The 19,417-nt window shown below is 46.9% G+C and overlaps 1 protein-coding gene across 5 annotated transcripts; it reads right to left on the bottom strand.

The window, feature by feature from the left end:
• Positions 1–280: 280 nt before the first annotated feature.
• Positions 281–19,063, bottom strand: rtn1a (reticulon 1a). 5 transcript variants are annotated; one of them, XM_079175132.1, is made up of 9 exons: positions 18,485–19,051; positions 11,261–11,962; positions 10,081–10,767; positions 2,813–3,020; positions 2,585–2,723; positions 2,263–2,332; positions 1,908–1,954; positions 1,766–1,824; positions 281–1,140 (listed from the first exon to the last, which is right to left on the bottom strand). In XM_079175132.1, exons 1-9 carry the CDS (start codon positions 18,708–18,710, stop codon positions 1,098–1,100), a joined length of 2,181 nt encoding a protein of 726 aa, XP_079031258.1. In that variant the 5' UTR covers positions 18,711–19,051; the 3' UTR covers positions 281–1,097. The 5 variants fall into 5 exon arrangements, with proteins under 5 accessions (XP_079031258.1, XP_079031260.1, XP_079031261.1 ...); XM_079175134.1 differs by lacking the exons at positions 10,081–10,767; positions 11,261–11,962; positions 18,485–19,051 and adding an exon at positions 7,460–7,694; XM_079175135.1 differs by lacking the exons at positions 10,081–10,767; positions 11,261–11,962; positions 18,485–19,051 and adding an exon at positions 4,789–4,837.
• Between the last annotated feature and the right edge of the window lie 354 nt (positions 19,064–19,417).

Genomic DNA, 19,417 nt, shown 5'->3' with positions numbered 1-19,417 from the left:
TCATTGTGACCCGAGAGTCGAGTTAAATATATCCCCACAGTGTGCACACACACACACACACACACACACACTCTAAACTACTACGAGAGGAGAGGTGCGTCTGTGCCAGAATTGGTTGGCCTGTATTTTTAGCTCATCATTCCAGGTCTCCCATCAAAAGTGTTAACATGTCAAACTTAGCTTTGGTGTCTCTCACACACACACACACACACACACACACACACTCCTCTTCACTCACTTGAAGTCGTCTTATGAATTTGAAGTCGTCAGTAAAGTGGCTGAGGAGATGTTATACATCAAGGTACATTTATTTTTCTTGTAATTAAATACATAGTGTAAGTGCAAATAGTTAAAGAGTCCAGGGTCTAAAGAACTACAGAGTATAGTTGAACATAGTACAAAGTTGGACAGTTATTCAAACAAGCTAAATATCACCAGATACTCCTTGTCTTCATAGTAGTTGTACAACAGTACCTTAAACACGAGCGTGTGTATTGTTCCTTATGGTTATACAAAAGCAAAAACCCTACAATTACCACATCTAAGACTCATATCGTTAAATTATGTTGTGCTCGGAAACACCAAAAGGAAATCATTTTTGCTATTTATATATATGGACATATACTGAGGGAAGCCCTGTCGGCTAACTCAGAGACATGAAGCGGTATTTAACATCGGCAGCAGAGCACGTCTGTGGACATTTAGCTGTTTTGTGCCGAACCGTACAGTTTGTGGTCAGCACTGCGAAGCAGAAATGTAGCGTGACTTTAAAAACCGCACAAAAGATATCAAATATTATTTACCCAAGGCTCGACTTCATGCACTTTTATAATAAGCAACACAAACAAAAGTCAGTTTCTTCTTTTGTTTTCTAGTTGTGTACTCGTCTACCTAGAAACAGGATTATGTATGTGTGACTGTGTGTTAGTGTTTAGACTGCTATAGACAGGGTGACGGTTTCTCCAGTGGATGCTTTGAGAGAACACCAAGATGACGTCGCACTATGCCCCACAGATGACGACCAGGCTCTTCAACAGTGATCGAGCTGCCTGCCTGAGCTGGACCGGACTGTCAGCTTCACGGTGAGACAGACGGCTCTACTCCTCCTTCCTCTTGGCCCCGGGGATCTTTGCTTGGATCCTGTACAGAGAAAACAACCGTCAGTACCACGTGTCCAACAAGGTATTTACTCCAGCTCAAGTTGTGCTTATTATACTTCATCTTAAACCCAATGTTTTTGTTCTCTCTCTTTTTATGGTAGTCCACAGAACTGACTGTCAGGTTTTTACTATAATTGGCAAATAGATAGCGGTCAGTCCCAAAAGAACTGCAGGCAGACATTTTGGCATCAATTAACCCTTTAGACTTCACTGTTTGAATGTTCTGGGTTAACACGGAGCTTGTCAGCAGGTTATTTTATTAATCTTATAACAGATTCGATTGTTAATTCATAACATGAATGGAAGATTTGCTGAGCGCAATTGCTCTTTTCAGCAACACACAAATACCTGGACTCTGCCCAGTACAACTGCAGTCTTATCTGCAGGCCACTGAGCAGAGCAGTAAGGGGTTAAGTGCCTTGCACGAGGGCACATCAGTGGCTCTAATCAAGGTACATCGAGTGCTGCTCATGTTGTTGTTTGCCGCAGAAGGCTCGTCACTCTTATCTGTGAACAGGGTGCTCAAACGTGGTGCTTGCAGCTACATTTGCTTTTACATCGCGAGTGAACTTTGAACAAACAAGGTCTGAATGGCAAACACTCACTTCCCCACCACAGAGTTGACTTGGGTCCGTATTAGTCCCACATACTGATCAATCTGTGCCTGAAAACAAAAAGGAAAGTGACGCGTGTAAATACCAGACAACATTCTGTAAACTTTACGTATCGTGATGCTTCAATTCCTACCTGATGTTTCTCGTAGACCACAGGCATGCTGAACATGGAGACCACAGCTGTAGAGGCATGGAGAGAGTCATGGTTAATTCTGACGCTTGTGTCAGCAGCCAACACTTATCTAAGGTAAACTGGAAAAGTAAACAGATAATGTACACATGTCCAACACATTAATTTGGTTCTGGCAAAGTCTTAAGGACGCGCTGTACTTCTCATTCATACATACAATAAAATATAACTTCGTTACATGTACTCTGTTCATCAGGCTTCTGAATACTGCTGAACCTCTGACACAGATAAGGCAAAGAGTGTGTGTGTGTGTGTGAGTCAACAACAGCGCTTAGTAGTCGAGTCGGAATGACCTCACCTAGGATGAGCAGTGTCAGGCCGTTGAAGAGAGCGCCCACGTAGGTCAGCAGCCACATCAAAACAGCAAACTGAAACACACAGTCATGACATGTTTGAATCGCCGTAACCTGCACGTCTGACAGTCTATACGTGTACGACCGGATTGTTCTGGTGTCTGGAGTTCTTAGTTTTATGAGTCAAGGAGCCCCACCGGTGGCCCCCGAGGAGCAGAGCCGATCTTACACCGTACCTGACAGTGGTGCAGTTTAAAGTTACCCACAGACATCGTCGCCCCCTTTGCTAGCGATGCTAAAAGGCAAACAAGCGAGTTTGAGGCAAACCTTCAAGGAGTCGACCAGGTCTTGTACGAGGAACAGCCTGCGGAGCTCCTTCATACAGGTGTTGGTGTACAGTAGGATTTTGTCGGCATATTTGCTAATCTGGTCCTGGGATAGAGCGATTTCAATCTCCAAGTAGGCCCTGGTAACAGAAACATAGGCCTTTCAGTTAGTAAAAGCTACAGACGCTTTCATGAAATGCATTATTGAACCAGGCTTAATTCTACTCACTTGAAAGGGTGTCCCTCATCGGTCTTCTGCACAGCCTGCAGCACAGACTTGTAGATCCTGAAGCTGATGGTGGCAGAGAGGGCAGCCAGGGCTAAGTAGGCTCCGACACTGACCACGCTGAACTGGGTCAGCGAGAAGAGAAGCAGAAGCACGCTGCTGAACACGGCCCCCGACTGCTTCACATTCCTCCAGTAGAGCAGGTCGATCGCTGGAAGGGGAAGGACATAACAAGGACAAAAGAGGTTAGGACCCACAACCGGCACGACCTGACCGCCCCTGCTCTCTCAGACGTATCCGTTTCAAAGTGGATCGGGCTGCTGCGCGCTACACACCACACATTTGGGTCAAATATCTGGAAGCTGTTCACAACCCAACGTCCTCGAGAGATCCTCCGCTGTCACGTGATCCTGTTTTTAACCCAGCTTCCTAACCTAGCGTTTCATTAAGTAAGAGGTAGCTGTGGAAGCTGTAAGGTGGCGTTAAGGTGTCTTGAGTGATGGTTAGCCAGTTCAGTTTCTTTCCTCCTATATATAGCACGACCTTTGGAGAAGATACTACCTGACTCTCACTTGTCGAGCAAAGTGTCTGTGTTGCGACAGTGCGGACCTCTGTGACTTCATATTTATCTGACGTGTACTTCTGGTCAGCGGCATCTGGTCTGGTCTCATACGTATGCAAACACGCATGCAACAGGCAGAGGGAACCGTCTTACACCGAACGTACACCCGCACACCGGCAGAATTAATTATTGACCTACAGTACAGCTCAGCGAAGCCAGTAGCAGAAATAGAAGCACTATCAGCAGTTCACAGATAACGGATCGATGTGACCTGGCCAGACCAGCAGATCTGTAGTCGGTGATGAAGGATAACAATGCGGTCTCATTAATGCAGTGAAACGCCGTGGTTCCTCCGAACCGCGTCACTCCTACAGGAACGAACTTGAAATATACAACATGCCCTGCAGGCGCTTGTGCATTTTGCTGCACCAGTTTTCCTTTTTATTCTAACATTTTCTTTTCCTCTCTTCTTTGGGCGGTGGGGCCTGTAATACAAAGCCACTAGCAAAGATGAGAGTGAGCAGTGATAACTGAGGATTAGCCCAGTGTACCATTACAGCCGACACGGTCCTCCTCTGGCAGTCGTCTGTGTCGGGTGGAAACACGGGCCTGTTTCCATGAGAACTGACGGCTGCTTGTTTCACCTCTGCTGAACCACCTGCGCGTCTAAACGGCACTGCCGGGGTTTTTGCCTTTCGTTTGTTGGTACAGACACCTGGACGTCCTTCACGTCACACCGGGAGGCAAAGCAGCACCGGTACGTTAATGTGAACTTTTGTGCCTGGGAAGAAGAGAGAATCCTTGCAGAGGTCTCTTGGGGGGGGGGTCTTACTCTTTTCTCTCTGAGCTGTATGCCTGCCTGCTCTAATTTTAGCTGTGAGCAGCATAGTGATGACGGCCATCTTTACTCTCCACTAAAAAAGGCATCTGTGGATGCCAGAAAGGCCGGCTAAACCCTGGTGACAGAAGAACAGCCGCGACCAGGTGAATCTCTGCTACCCACACTCCTATACTGTAAAATAACATGCATATTCTGTCTGAACCCAGAGTGACTTACGGTACCCATCTGCCCCGGCACCCCCTCCATCAAATCAAAGACACCACTCATTCAGAAAGCGTGAGAACACAATCCACGTGCCCTATAGCCGCCGTCCATGCACCACTCCCCACAGGAGCTATTGTTGCTGCCACCACTCACAAACTGTCCCTGTGGCTACTGATTTGCGAGGAGATGCTCACATACAAACACACAGGTAGCACACACACAGCGGCTCTAAAACAACACAGGCACATCAGCGACAGACGGACAGCTCTGCCAGAGAGACAGGTGTTGACCGGCGACAGAGACAGATGCCTTGTGATGTGCTGCCTGCAGACTGAGAAAGCTGTAGCTAGTGCAGTAGAAGCGTGTACTGACCTGCGGGTCCCATGGCTGCACAGGGAAAGAGGCAGCTGCTTTATCCACGGACAAAAGGAGAGCACTGGAGGGGGAGTACCCCCCCCCCCCCCCCCCCCCCACCCCCTGCACAGGAGGGGAGGGGCCACAGCCTCACCAGCCAATCAGTGCAGGGGGACTGAGGCAGGGAGGGTGGGAGGAGGAGGAGGGGTGTCTATGGGGTGCGGTTGCCAGAGAATCACATTGCAATCCAGCACACACACACACACACACACACATCGACTCTCTCTCTCTCTCTCTGTCTGTGAGCTCTTTCATGCTCTGGCTTTTAAGTGACAAAGACCCAGCAGTGACCAAAATAAAAGACTGAATCAAAATGGAAAATTAACCCAGAGGCCTTTTTTTAATGTTCATCATGTGACTTAAATTAGCTATAAGATAAAGACGACTAGCGTAACATTGCAATGCTAATAAACCGCACAGACTACAGCCAGATTACACTAAAGGATCTACTGAGCACCTGCATGATGCAGTTACCATAGTTACCGTGCTCCATTTTCTCTCCAGCGCTCACTGGGAGATGGGAGGAAGGAAGGAAGGGAGGGGCCGAAATTGGAAGGAAGAGCGGGGGAGAGAGAGACTCTGGCTCTGAATGTGGGGACTCAGCAGCACATGCCGAGTCTCTACACCCCGACACATGAAGACAGCCTCTCCCTTTATGGTGGAGCACTAGAAGACAATGGAAGGTTTCATACTAAGCCTTCACACTTGACACTTCATACACCGTGTGTGTAAAAGGGCTTAAAGATTAACTGAATGATGAGCTCCGTTTGTTGATAGGATTCTTGCCTCTGATGTTAAACACACACACCACACCGAGCAAAAACCAAAGCAAATGATTAACACCAGTGACAATAATATGACCCCCCCCCCCCCCCGTAGTGGAACTAGTTCAGCCTGACCTCATTAAATCACTGAAGACATCCTTACGGCCTCAAACAAGCCATCAGCCAGAGTGAGCACACTTCTGCTGCCACCAGACGTACAACTTGAGTCATGAGGATTATGAACGTCAAATGTATTATCAGTGATAGTTCTGTTTACATAAAATAAAAAAGTATGAGTCACTAGCTGTAGCAAATGATGTAACTAGTGTAGACAGATATCTCAGCAAACACACAGCTTGTCCAACAGAAATGAACAAACGGCACTAAAAAGTGTCAACCACCCAAACCCCCTTTAGTGTATTTCCAAAATGTGACTATTCTCTCATACCTCTCTCTCCATAGATGTATGCCTGCATCAACATCTCTAGCAGTGAGTAAGCCGCCAAGTTATGTCAGAAAATCTGAAATCCTTTCTATCCCAAAGTTTAATTGTCAAAGACAAACTTTTGCCACATAAAAATCTAATCATTTTCCTAAGCGCTCAAAGTTGTAGACGCCTCTAAATGCCATTCGATTAGAGACACTAATCAAGCATTCACAGGAGCGGCTATATGTTTTGAGCTTTAGAAAACCTGGCTGATGTCATCTTGAGTCCTCTGTGACTCAATTTTGGAAACGTCTGCATCATTGTTTGATTATTCTTGAGTATGTTGGCAGCAGTGAGTCAGTACTGTGCAATGAGAATGACGGAACTTAAAACGGCCTATAGCTGTGAGGTGATGTGCAAAGATTCATCTGCAGGAAATAATGTGCTGAGTGTCATCTTTGCTGTGCTGACTGTATCAGCTTAATGCTCCTGCTGCTGTGGACAGATAGGCTATTATGTTACACAGGCCCAAATAGATGGATAGTGACTCAGTAGAATAATGAAATGGGGCTTTTCATCAAGGTTACTTCACAATTCACAGTGACCGCCGTGGTCTCTGCTGGGATACTTAAAGCAGTCCAGTACATTCACACTGCTATTGTGAGCTGAACCTAAATTGATGGCCGATAATAAATCCCAACCAGTGAGGAGGAAGGGGGACGCCATTTTCTCTCTTGGCCCCTTCCTACGAGCCCTCCATGCTACGGAAACGGACAGACGGAGGACGCTCTTCTCCGGCCCGGTCTCTGCAAGGTACCATGGCAGCCGAGGAGATGAGAGACTGATGTAATCGTGGATGGGTGTGCCCTGGTTACCATGGAGACAGTCTGTCAATGCCCGCCCCCCCCCCCCCCCCCCGATCCCCCGAATGCCTCGTTACACAAAAACAGAGCGTACGCCATATAAAACCAGCTCCCCTGCACGGTTGCAAAGTGGGGAGGGTGACGACAATGACACGCCTTAGTCCACAACATAACGCTGGCATCCATGTTAGCATGCACCCAAAAACTGATGGCGTCCAGCGCACTGGTGTGTGTGTGTGTGTGTGTGTGTGTGTGTACACTCATTTTTCAAAACACCCACCAGCGTCTCTCGCCCCCTCTAACATCTTTTAGTGTTTTATCGGACGCACACACATGCAGCAGAAAGGATCCGTCATCAGGGCGTGTCCGTGGGAAAACACTAATGTTTGAATCCCCAACACATAGATACAGTTGGATGATAAATGTACACACGCACACACACACACACACACGTTCACGAATACACACCAACAGTGTGATGAGTATTTGACCTACATGCGGAGATAACGGTCCCTCTCTCACAGCCACACAACACAGACAGACTGATGAGTAGATGACAGTAAACACATCAGTACCCTGGCCCTTCCAGCCGCTCCAGGAGCTCTCCTTCTTGGTCACGTCTGCAGTGGCCTGCATGCTGGTGATCAGTTATGTCCCTGTTCTTTTGCTCTGTATGCTCTCCGTGTTCTTCTTTGTCTCCCTCTTCAGCAGCACCGACTCACTCACTCATCCGAGAAAGGCATGAATGGCCAACAAAAAAAGAAAAAGGATGCGGGAGATAGGCTGAGATGACAGAGAGAGAGAGGGAGGAAGGGAGGGAGGAAAGGAGGAAAGGTTTCCAAGGTGCTGCTGGCTGCTCGCGGAGCTCACAGACTGATGCTTGCGAGCAGCGATGGCTTAAAAAGAAGGAGCGGGGAAAGTGCGTATGTATGTGTGTGTGTGTGTGTGTGTGTGTGTGTGTGTGTGTGTGTGTGTGTGTGTGATGGGGGAGGGGGGTCAAATTGTAAACACCACACCACAGTTGCTGCTGCAGCAAACCATCCATGCAATGATTAAGAGCCTACGAGGCGGAGAGGGTGGGTGGTGATCGTTGGAGACGAGGCTTTTTTTTATTGAAAGGAAAGGAACACCAGCTTTCACAATAAAAGCCCCAACAGAGCATCACAACAGACTGGTGATGGTGGGTTGCAGTGGGAGGGTTTACCCACATACGCTTGTCATAGACTTCCCTTTTAGGTTGTTAGATTTATTGGTGCAATTAATAATGCAGGCGGTAAATACGGTTTGTGACAGTAGTCCTTTTAATAGTCTGATGTCATCACCGGACAGGGTGCAGCAGTCGGCTTTTCTAAAGGTTGAAAATAGCTGGACTTGAGGCCACGTTGCTAAGCAAAAGCAAATCTGGCAAACATCCAGGTCCGTTCTTTATTTGCGCGGAATAATATTTAAGGTTATAGCCGCAGATTCAAATAGCTGTTTCCACTATAACTCACTGATGAATGAAAAGGCTAAGTGCTCGCACTTTAAGAATTCATAACGAGCGACACCGCTCATTACAGCAAAATGTTCCTTATTTATTGCCCTCAGGGTGTGATTGTGATTTACAATATTCGTATTTGTAATGCAAATGGTCCCGTGAAGAGAGACCTGGACCTGAATAAGCAACATAGAATGCTCATAGAAGCTGTGCAATAGAAACAGCGCAGTCACTGTGTTGTCAGTACTGAGAGGAAAACAATCCCTTTATAGTTACGTCATCTTTCAATCCAATCAAAGCCATTAGTCAGGTGTGTGTGTCCTCCCCCCCCCCCACCACCACCACCACCCGCAGACAGCCACACCTCACACCTTCTGCTCACTGCAGCCTTGACGTGTTTCAATGCCAACTCAAACCAAGACGAATGAGGGGAAAAACCGATATCCCTGAACCAGACTGAACACGTTCTCCCATCACTGTTGCTATGGCAACTGACATGGAAGTGCACCACGAAAACAATACCTGCTGGTGTTCAACATGGCAGCAGTGACAAAGGTGCACTGCGCCCCCTAGTGGTGGAGAGAGAAATACACATGACCTGCTTTTTAGCATTTCCAGAACCTTCTTACAGTCCGAGTAAACAAAACCGGGGAAGTCTCTTTTATTTCGTATTTAACAATATAACTCATGATATTTTACATTTTAATTGTGTCGCTAACTCAATCGTCTCGCTCTGCTGGACCAGGGTGCATTAGTAGCTGTGAGTTTCAGGAAACCAAAGCCAAACAACACTCATTAAGATGTTATTTTGTCAGCTCTTTATCTGGTGAAATTCCAGAGGAAGCCTTCAGAGCTCCTCAGTAGGAGGGCGCCCCAGTTTTGACTTCATAGGATTATGTAAACACAATGTTTACAAGGACAGAGCACCGCCAATAGAAGTCAGAATACCCACGCCAACCCCAAATGTGCAGCTTAGACAGCATTAACTCCGGCTGACTGCGACTGACATCTCTGACTTATCTAATCACCGAGAGATGGAAGGAGCCAGATGCTGCCACGGTGTAGAAAGAAGGTTTTTTTTTCCTCAACATCTGCAATTCCATAATTTGAGAGAGTTATGTTGACACATTTAGACAGTGTGGCCTTTGAGTTTCAGTCACCATGAATGGTCATAAATGTGAATCAATGCATCCTGTACTGCTTTTTCTTCTTCTCAAATGTACCACCAGGGGGAAGTAGACCTCAGGAAACTACAACACCCCCCACCCCACACACACACACACACAGCAGTGGAACATCCCATCCCTGTTTACTTCCCCAGCCTCGTCAACAAAACAGTGCCAACGCACACCGTGCACGTAGCGTCCGCAAGGTAAACAAACACAAGTACTGCGTTAGTGACTTGATTAAAAATACGCCGTCAATCATTTTCCGTCTTTCAGTTGGTCAGTTTGTATCGCTAGCTATGATGAGGGAGGTTTTAAACACAAATGCACATGCGATAGCTGTTTAATTTCGGGCATGAAGACATCAGAACGCTACCTGTTCCACAGCGCTATTTCAGGAAAGCCAATACCCGGGATAGCAGCTTTTAAGCCACGGTGAACCACTGCAACAATGAAAAGATTACAGACATGTTTTGTGAAATTCTATTGCTTGCATCCTTTAGGAAACACCTCATTCTGTGCAAAAGAGAAAATCGAGATGTCTAAGACTGACCTTTCTGTTTATCAAAGCCCTGCAGGACGATTGAGGCGGCAGGCTTTCCGAGGTCTCCTTTGCCCTCATTGGTGTGCTTGTGCATGTCGTCCTGGTGAGGCCTCTCCGATCGCACCTCTGGGGGCACGGCAGCAGTCGGCGGCTTGGGCTTGCTGGGGCGATCCTCCTCTGTTTTCACCGGGGTCTTGACCTTCTCTGTGATCGGGGGCTCGGCTGGCGCCGCCTCAGCCGCACTTCGGGGAGGGACGGCGCTGGGAACCAGCGGGGAGGGGGGGCTGCCCCCCTGTTTGGGGCCACTGAAGCCCTGCTCTCTCTTTGGGCTCTCTTCAGACGCAGACTCAATGAAGAGATCACTGTCGAGCTCTGCCTCTCTCTCCTCTCTCAGAATGCTGTAGGCTGTGGGTGGAGCGTGGTTGCCCGCGAGGCCCAAACCACCCTTGGCAACCGGGGGATTGTCAAAGGGGTTGTTGGGCTGGCTGAAAGTGCCCTTGCTCTTAGGCGGCTGGACAAATGGGTTGCTCGCGGCCTTTGGAGGCTCCTCAGACACCAGCTCGATCTCTGAGTCTCCAGACTCGGCGCTGCTTCCATCTTGCTCCCTGCCGCCTGCCTTTGAGCCTGGACTGCTTTTGGAAGCTGCAGGCTTCCCTGCGTCAGCCTTGAACGTGTCGCGGGAAGAGAATTCTTTTTCTGTTCACAAAGAAATGCAGAGAGGGCATTCAGGGCTTCACTCACATTACAAATTCAGACATCTGCACATACAACCTAAAGCCAGTCTATGTAACTTCTGAAAGAAGAAATAACAGTCTTCCTCTGACAAATCAAGTTCAACTTTGCTGTTGCAACCTTACTTGCAGTCAGCATCATCTGCATGAAATATAGCTGCCGTGATGTAGTTTCTTGACTTGTCAAGTATTTAATTCACATGATGGGATAAAATCATGTATTCCCATCTGGTTATTGTATCCATAAATAGTTTCTTAATTGTTTTCCCAGACATTGTACAATACTAAAATACACTGATATTGCAATATGAAGTTACGTATACCATGATGGGGGATTTTATCTACATTCCCAACTTCTACATCTGACTACGTGTGACAGGTGTGTGTGTGTGTGTGTGTGTGTGTGTGTGTGTGTGTGTGTGTGTGTGTGTGTGTGTGTGTGTGTGTGCTGAGCCTACGTGTTGGTGAAGCATTGGGAGTGGAGGCGGGGCTGTCATCCTCTGGCTCTGATAGCGTCACAGTGGGAACCCCCTGCAAGCCCACACTGAGGACGTTTTCCCGCTCGGACACACTGACTGGAGGCGCGTGTTGCTGCGGCTCAATCTTGGCAGTTTGAGGATGGGACTCGGTCAAAGTGATCTTCACCGGGCTGGCCGTCTGCGGGGTGCCACCCAGGTTTCGGTAGGAGCGGTAATCTGACAGCTCTTCATCAGATGGCTCCTCCACGTAGGGGAAAGAGTGGGAGCCCAGTGCTGAACCTAGGTTTTCCTCCTCCTCTTCCTCATCTCGTCCGTGGTTTTTATCCATGTAACTGCCCAACGAGTCATAACCAGTTGAGCCCGTGTCCACCAGGCTGTGCTGGTCATGGCGCTCATCCCCGTGGCTAATGTCCATGTAGTTGTAGGATTCTGTCTTATCTGAGCCAAACAGAGATTTCGGCATGTCATCAGTGAGGTTGGAAGTCATCGTGGTGCTGGAGCTGAAGCTATAGGCGTCGCTGGAGAAGGGATCCAGGGCAGAGGAGGGTTTGGACGGTTTCAGGTCGTCCGACAGGTAGGAGGCTTCTCGACCCGATGTGTAGCTCTGATTTGACATCAGGGAGGTGTAGACATCGCCATCATCATTCATGGGCGTCCTAAACAGGCCAGACATGTGGTCATCTAAAGAGATCGACAGGAAGAGAGAGAACTGAAACTCAAGTGAAGTTAAAAGGAATGACAGCAGTCTCTGTGTCACACGCTCGAATCAAAATCAGCCCGTGAGCTTTTTGATGAATGAAAACATACAAGACTATGCTTCAGCTGGTGCTGCTGCCAGGGAAAGGGGCTGTGGCACTGGGAGGGCAGCACAGTCAGACTGGGTGCTCGGCTGGGAAGATCAGCGAGGCAGCAGTAACAGAGGGTACTTGTACTCAGTGTGGGACAAAGGGGGATTGTTCAGTACCCAAAAAACCCAGTGACACAACCAGAGTCTGTTCTAAATCATGCAGGCAAAGAGCTTTCTCTCGTCACATCTCTGCTCTGTAAGCACTATAATCCTGCATCTCCCCCTGACAAATTAGTGTTATGAAAACAAACACACATCAAATACACCGTATGTGCAAGCTAAAATAAAAAGGCTTCAGCTACTACACTAGGTTGACAAAACTCTTCCATGATAAATGTATAAAATAAATATATTTGTAGCACAGCATGCATCTCTGGTAATCAACACACATGCAAAATTAAAATACTAGTTAAAATGATACAATTGTCGTGCTAATGATCTGCAATCGGGAATGCACAACCAACACATCTGTGAATCTGTGTGCGCTCTGCTGTAAAATATCACTCCACATTTCACTGAATAATTTGTTACAGCGCTGCAGCAAAACATTAAGGACGCTCATATTACATGACTTGCAATACAGGAAGAGACCAACTTGATCGGGATGTTGTTTCAAATGATCGGGTCAGAAGTCAAGGCCAAGTCAGGTATTCAGACTTGTTGACATTTAAGTCATTTAAGTCGGGATACTCCCCACCAACAAACACACACTGTGTCACGTTCAATCACAAATACAGGAGCATACACACGATATCCACACCCTGTACACCACCACGCGGATGTGCTATGTACAAGTCAGAGTTTATACTTCCACATACTGAGCACCTCCTCCTGCTCTCTAGCCCTGCTTCTCCCGGGGCAGCGGTGGTGCTATAAATAGGCTGGGTCCAGCTGCTGGGCTGGATGAGGGGGGGGGGGGGGGATTTAAAATAGCAGCCTCGGGGTTAGCTCTGGAGGATGCAGAATGACTGACAGAAGACCCAACAGGTCAGGACGTCCCGTCCCTCCCTTCGCTTCCTCTAAAAAGCCCCACCACCCTTCCCTTCTGCCGTCCTTCCTACCGCTGCTCCTTCATCGTCATTAACAATACATCGCACCGCAGCACAATGGCACGAACGCCACACACCCATGCTGGAACACATGGGGGGGGGGGGGGGGGGGGGGGGGGGGGGGCGTGAGGGCTGACGTGACATGGAGGCAAAGCAAAGCAGGCCCACGCTTTTGAGCTGCAGATTATTTAGCATCTAATAGACTAAAATGTCTTGTAGATCAAGCCATACGCAGCGTGGACGGACAAAGCCGCTGAGCCAGCTTCAGTTCAGCGACACGAATGCCCTTGATGTACCGCTGAAGCCAACCGATGTATAATCCTCTTAGTGTACGACCATCGTATAGGTCACATCAGCCATTACCCTGGCAACACCATCCTAATCTTACACTCACTGATACACTGTACAAAAACCTACTGTGGGAAGCACTCAGGGCCTCTACAAACCGTGTAGAGAGGGGATCTCAGGAGCTGTGAACGGCCAGTAATCCTGTTGACTGTAGGCAAAACACACACACACACACCCTACATACCAACAGATGAACTCACCAGCAGTTGCATAAGGCATCTGTAACAATAAAGAAGCTGGTGTTGGTCTTTAACTGCCGTGGTGGCAGCCATGCTGGGCATTTTGAATCTGTTGATACAGCGTAGCACCCAGACACTAGGGGGGGGGGGGAACAACCCTACAAGGCTGAAACAAATGCTTTGCTGCACTCGGATGGGATTGGATGTGACAATAGAGGAATTCTCCGCTCACACTGTAGCCGCACAACGTAATCATGTCACTGAAGGGATGGTGCAGTTAAATAAATAAGTCCCGGTGGATGTGCTGTGAAGGGGCAGCCCCTTTTGTTGTCCTCTGTGCAGCCAGTGCAGCCCCGAAACTAATGCAGCCTGACAATCTGTGCTATACGCCAAGGCATGGGCTCCTAATTATCAGGCTGCAGACAAAAACATGTGAGCACAGACACTGTTAAAAGAGCCAGAGTGGCAAAATGAAATATATTACCACTTTTGAAATGAAGGGGTTTACTGAGCTGCATGTGGGACTCTGTGTGCAAGAGGGTTTATTCCCTTGATGACACTCACTGATCCACTGCAGTTATTCAATAAATAAACTAATGCGATAACAGGAAGGGTTCTTAAAATCGATGACAAATGTTGTGTTTGCAAGTCTCCAGAACATCGTGTTGTCTCACTTCTAGCAGCCAGGAGTCTTTTAAAGGAACTATCTCTGTCAGTTGGCGTTGTCCAAGTAAACACCGCTGTTAATATCACCAGACGTCCAGCTTTACTTCTAAACGTCCGTTGATCGACTGCAGTGTAACGATTGCATTACTCTGTCCGTGACCCCCTTGACTGTGGTGTTACCTTTCATGGAGATCTATTTCACTGCATGACCTTGTGGAAAGTAATCCATCAAGACGCTCACTTACTGGGCTCCTATTTCAAAGCCGTCTGTGCCTTTTCAGATTGAATAATATGCTGCAGCGATGTCATTTTAGGTGTTCATTGTCCCGTGTGCTGGGAACTGCACAATACGTTCTTCCTAAAGATGAAAACAGAAATTGATTGAAGACTGAATAAGCTGTGCACATTTTATGAAACATTTAAATTAGCCAGTGAAAGACCAAAAAAAAAAAACAATGCATGTAAACAAAGAAATGTTTCCAGAAATATGTTATTTGAAAGTACATATAAGTACATATGTTTTATAGAGAGTGATAAACTGAGGCTCACTGTGACTGTTAATGCTCTCTGGCTTTAAAAGCTTCGGTTATGACGTTTATCTTCATAATGTATTGATTACAAAATCCTTGGCTGAACAAATACATGAATACTAGTCGCTAACTATCCACTTTAAAGAAGAAGATAATGGAGAGCACAAAGGCAGTCTACACTAAGAGCTGAGGTTCAACACAACTACGAGCAGAGGTCGATAGGAGAACAGCTGTGCTGAGGGATTCAACTGCCCTGAGCTGCATTGATCCGAGACAACGAGGACCCACAATTATTGTGAGAAACGTCAAGCGTCTCCACCATTCTCAGAAAAATCACTAAAGGCCACACAGGACGAATGTTGTTGTTCCAGCAGCCCTCGTCAAAGATAAATCAATGCAGAGGCAGTTAAAATAAAAGCTAATCTGTCCCTGTTCAGAGTCTTAAGTCGTGGTACCTGTCTTCCACGGTATTGATCCTCTTTTTCTTGCTTTCGATAGAGCTTTATGGATGAATGTGATGATGTGGGAGGAGCTGTCAATTCACTGTGACTTTGGATTGGCATTTCACTTTTCATTGTACAGGATCTGGCATTAAAGGGTACAGACGCGTAGACTACAACAACCAACACAAAAATAAGATGGGCTGTTATTGTTTAAAGGTCTCTCTGCTCTGATCCCAAGAGCAGTTTTGTAATACTCTGCTCGGGGATTACTTTGTGCCCCCAGGCTGGAGAGCTGGACCGAGGCAGTCACATTGTGAACATACCATCATATTTCTGGCTTTCCATTGTTTTCAGTGTAAACACAGGGGATGAAAGGACATGATGGATGATGATTTATTGTTATTATGATAGCAATAATGCGTTGTTTTTGTCCCCTGTAGTGGGGCTTTTTGAGTCTGTCATGGGTTTATAACTAGGCATTAGCTAATTGTTCCTGGAGACAGATGAAGATGAATGAGATTGGAATCCTGGGATGAGCACTCTAAATCATCCAAAGCAGACACACTAGTGTACTGTACATCCTTTAAACCTTGTTTTATTATGTAAGGTGCTGGACAACACATTTTTAAACACAATAGCTCACAGAAGTACAAACACTGGCTCACACCTGGGAGCTGCTCAGCTGACGCTGACGGAGTAAGTAAGTAAGTGCTTTTGTCAGAGTCAGACACTGAATTAAAGGGATCCGTGGACGTAAAGACAGTTCTTTGTATTTCCTGTTCTTTCCCCTGACAGTCTGGCCGAACTATTGGCCTCCTCATCGCAGCCCTGCCTCTCTTGCCATTAAGCTGCCCCCCCCCCCCCCCCCCCTCCCTCCTCATCATCATCCTCCACCCCTGTATTATCTTGCATCTTTATCATCTCGTCTGAAAAGACCGAGCACCGCTCTGCCCCCTGGGAACAGGAGCTAAAGGCACAAATGCACTGTGCTGGCTTATGCAGTGCAGTGGAGTCCACTAAGTGCTTTCCCTATTTGACAGATATGGAAAAGACCCGGCAAATGCTGTCTCATCCTTGTCCCTGGCGATGTGCTGAAACAGAGAAGAACTCAAGTCTAATCCACCTGTGTTTCTCATGACAAAGGCACTTTGTCAGGATGTGATGAAGTAACGAATATAATCCACTGTAATGAGTTACGAAGAGCTTGTAGGAAGAAAAAGGACGTCCCAATGTGTGTGCACAATATGCACTGAGTTGTTTTCTTCTCAGACAGCAGGGGAGGCTCGTAGACGCACCATGTGCTTCAGAGGAACCGTGGGATTCTCACAGCAAACTTAGACCTCGTCATGATTCTTTCCACCGCTTTATTCCTCGTGTCTCTCGAAACCTTCACAGAATGTGGAACTTTTGAGGATAAGATACTGCACTGCCTGTGAACCACGGCTAAGGGTCTGTCCTGTAGTGATTTATTACAGCTGAAATCAGCATTCTTAGCGTCCTGCGGGTAGATTACTGTTGTGAACAAGATTTAGGACAAGGGACAGATCAATTACCTAGAGAGGCAATTCTAGACATCTTGGAGAGTTATTATTTAACAATTCACTCTGTTCAAAAGGCCCAAACTTCTTTGCTTCCCTCGGTAAAACTAAATCTTTTAAGTTTCCAGAAGTTGAACAATTATTTTTAAATATACAGCGAAGGGTAACGGAGGGGGTTGTTGTGAGTGATGCGTGTCTTTGACGAGGCTCAGAATAGACTATAACATGTCTGGTCAGGAGGAAACGGTCCAGTCTGCCTTTTAGATGCGATGAGATCTGCACTGTTCCCACCAAGAACACAAGTGACAGAGTGGATTATTTCACTGGTATGGACACGGCTCAGCGGGAGTCACAGCAATAAGAGACAGCTTTTCTTTCCATTTTTAGGAATCAAAACATAATCTGTGTGTGTGTGTGTGTGTGTGTTTGTGCGCCTACACGTGTTGGAGCTCGCCTGGCACACTGTTATGAAAGTAGAGTAGAGCATGTGCTTTGTTGTCTTTTTCTAAGAAAGCCGGACCAAACATCGTCTATTCATTTCATCCTTTCACATACATGTTACAAGCATACATGCTTAAAAATGATACAATTTGTAAGTTATATACAATTAGCTTCTTTCAATTGCACCACGTTTATCTTTAGATGTTTAAGTTCTACTTGCATGCTAAATTCTGCGCCTTAACGGATTAAAGTCTAAATTATGCATCTTGTACTGAACGGGAAGATAACATTTTTCTTTTTCTTGTTTTAGATCATAGCTGCCAGTGAAATGAGAACGGCCGAGAGAGGAGACTAGGCTGCGATTTTTCTTTCTGTTTTTTTATTTAAAAACATCTTCTCATGAATTTTTCAGTGTACTCGTGAATGAAAGTACACGGCTCTAGTTTTGCTAGCCGAGCGAATAGTGAACCCTGTTCTTTCAGGATTAAAAATAGCAGCAACAGCCGAGCTGTGCTGTGAGGAGAGAGTGGCGGACTAAGAACTGAGGTCTGCATGATGTTCCCACAAAGACCACTGCCTCCAGCATCCAATAATATAACATTAGCAATATCCAAACAGGAAAGTTTAGGCTCCAACAGGACTGATACTATCTTTTGGGATTTAATCATTTTCAGCCACACTGGCTATGAAAGCATTAAGGCTTGTCATCTATTTGTCATCCCTCTGCCCCACCATACCATAATACAGGTATTATATGAAGGATACAGGCCTACATGTGGCAGCTGGCAACAACAGGCTATTGTTACAGCATGCTGCTTCACATCTGTATGACAACACAATGATATAACTGATGTTTCATAATGCTAAAGCTCCACCTAAGTCTCCTAACCATCGCTGAGGTGGCGGCTCATTTACGATCATCTTATTGAAGTTACTGTGTTTTCAAGCCCAGAAGTTTTAACGGAGCGGACAGACATGTCGTAACGCTGAGTCTGTGTGACAAACGCACTGTGTCTCTCTCTCTCTCTCTCTCTCTCTCTCTCTCTCTCTCTCTCTCTCTCCCTGTATTTACATCTATGTGGGGTTAGTCCAAAAATTAACCCCAACGCGGCTGAAACACTGTGAATTGGTCAATATCGACACTTAACTGCCAAGCTTTTACCTGTAGATGCAGTTCCCATAGCAACGTGAGGCCCCTTTTTCCCGTCGTCCTGAAAAGGATGAGATTGTGGATCCAGGTCTGCAGACACCTCGCCGCCTCTCGGCTTACATTCCTCACGGAGCTCGGTGAACCGGGCCGGTGTGTTCCCGAACAGGCCGTTCCTCTCGTAGTCATCCCCGAACCACTTCCCCTCCGAGCCGAGCTCCTCGCCGGGCTGAGCAGACATGCCTGTAATATCGGACAGAAGAGATACGAGCTAACGGTTCTTCTTCTTCTTCTTCTTCCTCTTCTTCTTCTTCTTCTTCTTCTTCTACCGTATGCCGGGGCGCTGTTTACTGAGCAGTGGCAATGGTTGACAGAGACAAACACACACACACTCACACACACACAACAATTCAGAGCTCTTTATCTCGCGTCTGTCCACTGAGCCACTGAGGGTTTGGTTACACGCCACAAATGAGACGGTGTCGGTCGGTCAGAGGAGCAAGAGGAGAGGAGACGAGGTTGATTGTTTTAGTTCAGTGCTCCAACGGTGACGTCATGGTGTCCGCGAGGCTCAGGGTTGGCACTTTATTTTGGGGCAGAGTCACACACACACACACACGCGCACACACACGAGAGGCATTTAAGAGAGGCGTATAAATGAAGTCGAGTGTGACATTTGACGGAGTGAATGACAGTTGAATTATATGCTGATAAACCAGGCCACTAGTGACTCTAACGTACAGATGAGTCCGTTAAAATGGACGCAGAGGGAGTATAATAACGTATAATAAAGAAGGAATATCCAAGTTAATAACGCGCACTGACATTTAAAAAAAATGGCAGGAATTTCACGAGTGACGTTGTATAAAAGTGTGCCTAACACCAAAGCAAGCGTATTATGGTTTTTGTGAGAGCGTATCTTGCAGTGTAGCGCCCTCGTGTGGTCGC

The sequence above is a fragment of the Pholis gunnellus genome, assembly GCF_910591455.1.
Source record: "Pholis gunnellus genome assembly, chromosome: 15".
Taxonomy (NCBI): Eukaryota; Metazoa; Chordata; class Actinopteri; order Perciformes; family Pholidae; genus Pholis; species Pholis gunnellus.
The sequence above is the reverse complement of the archived record's forward strand: the minus strand, read 5'-3'. Positions and strand labels throughout refer to the sequence as shown.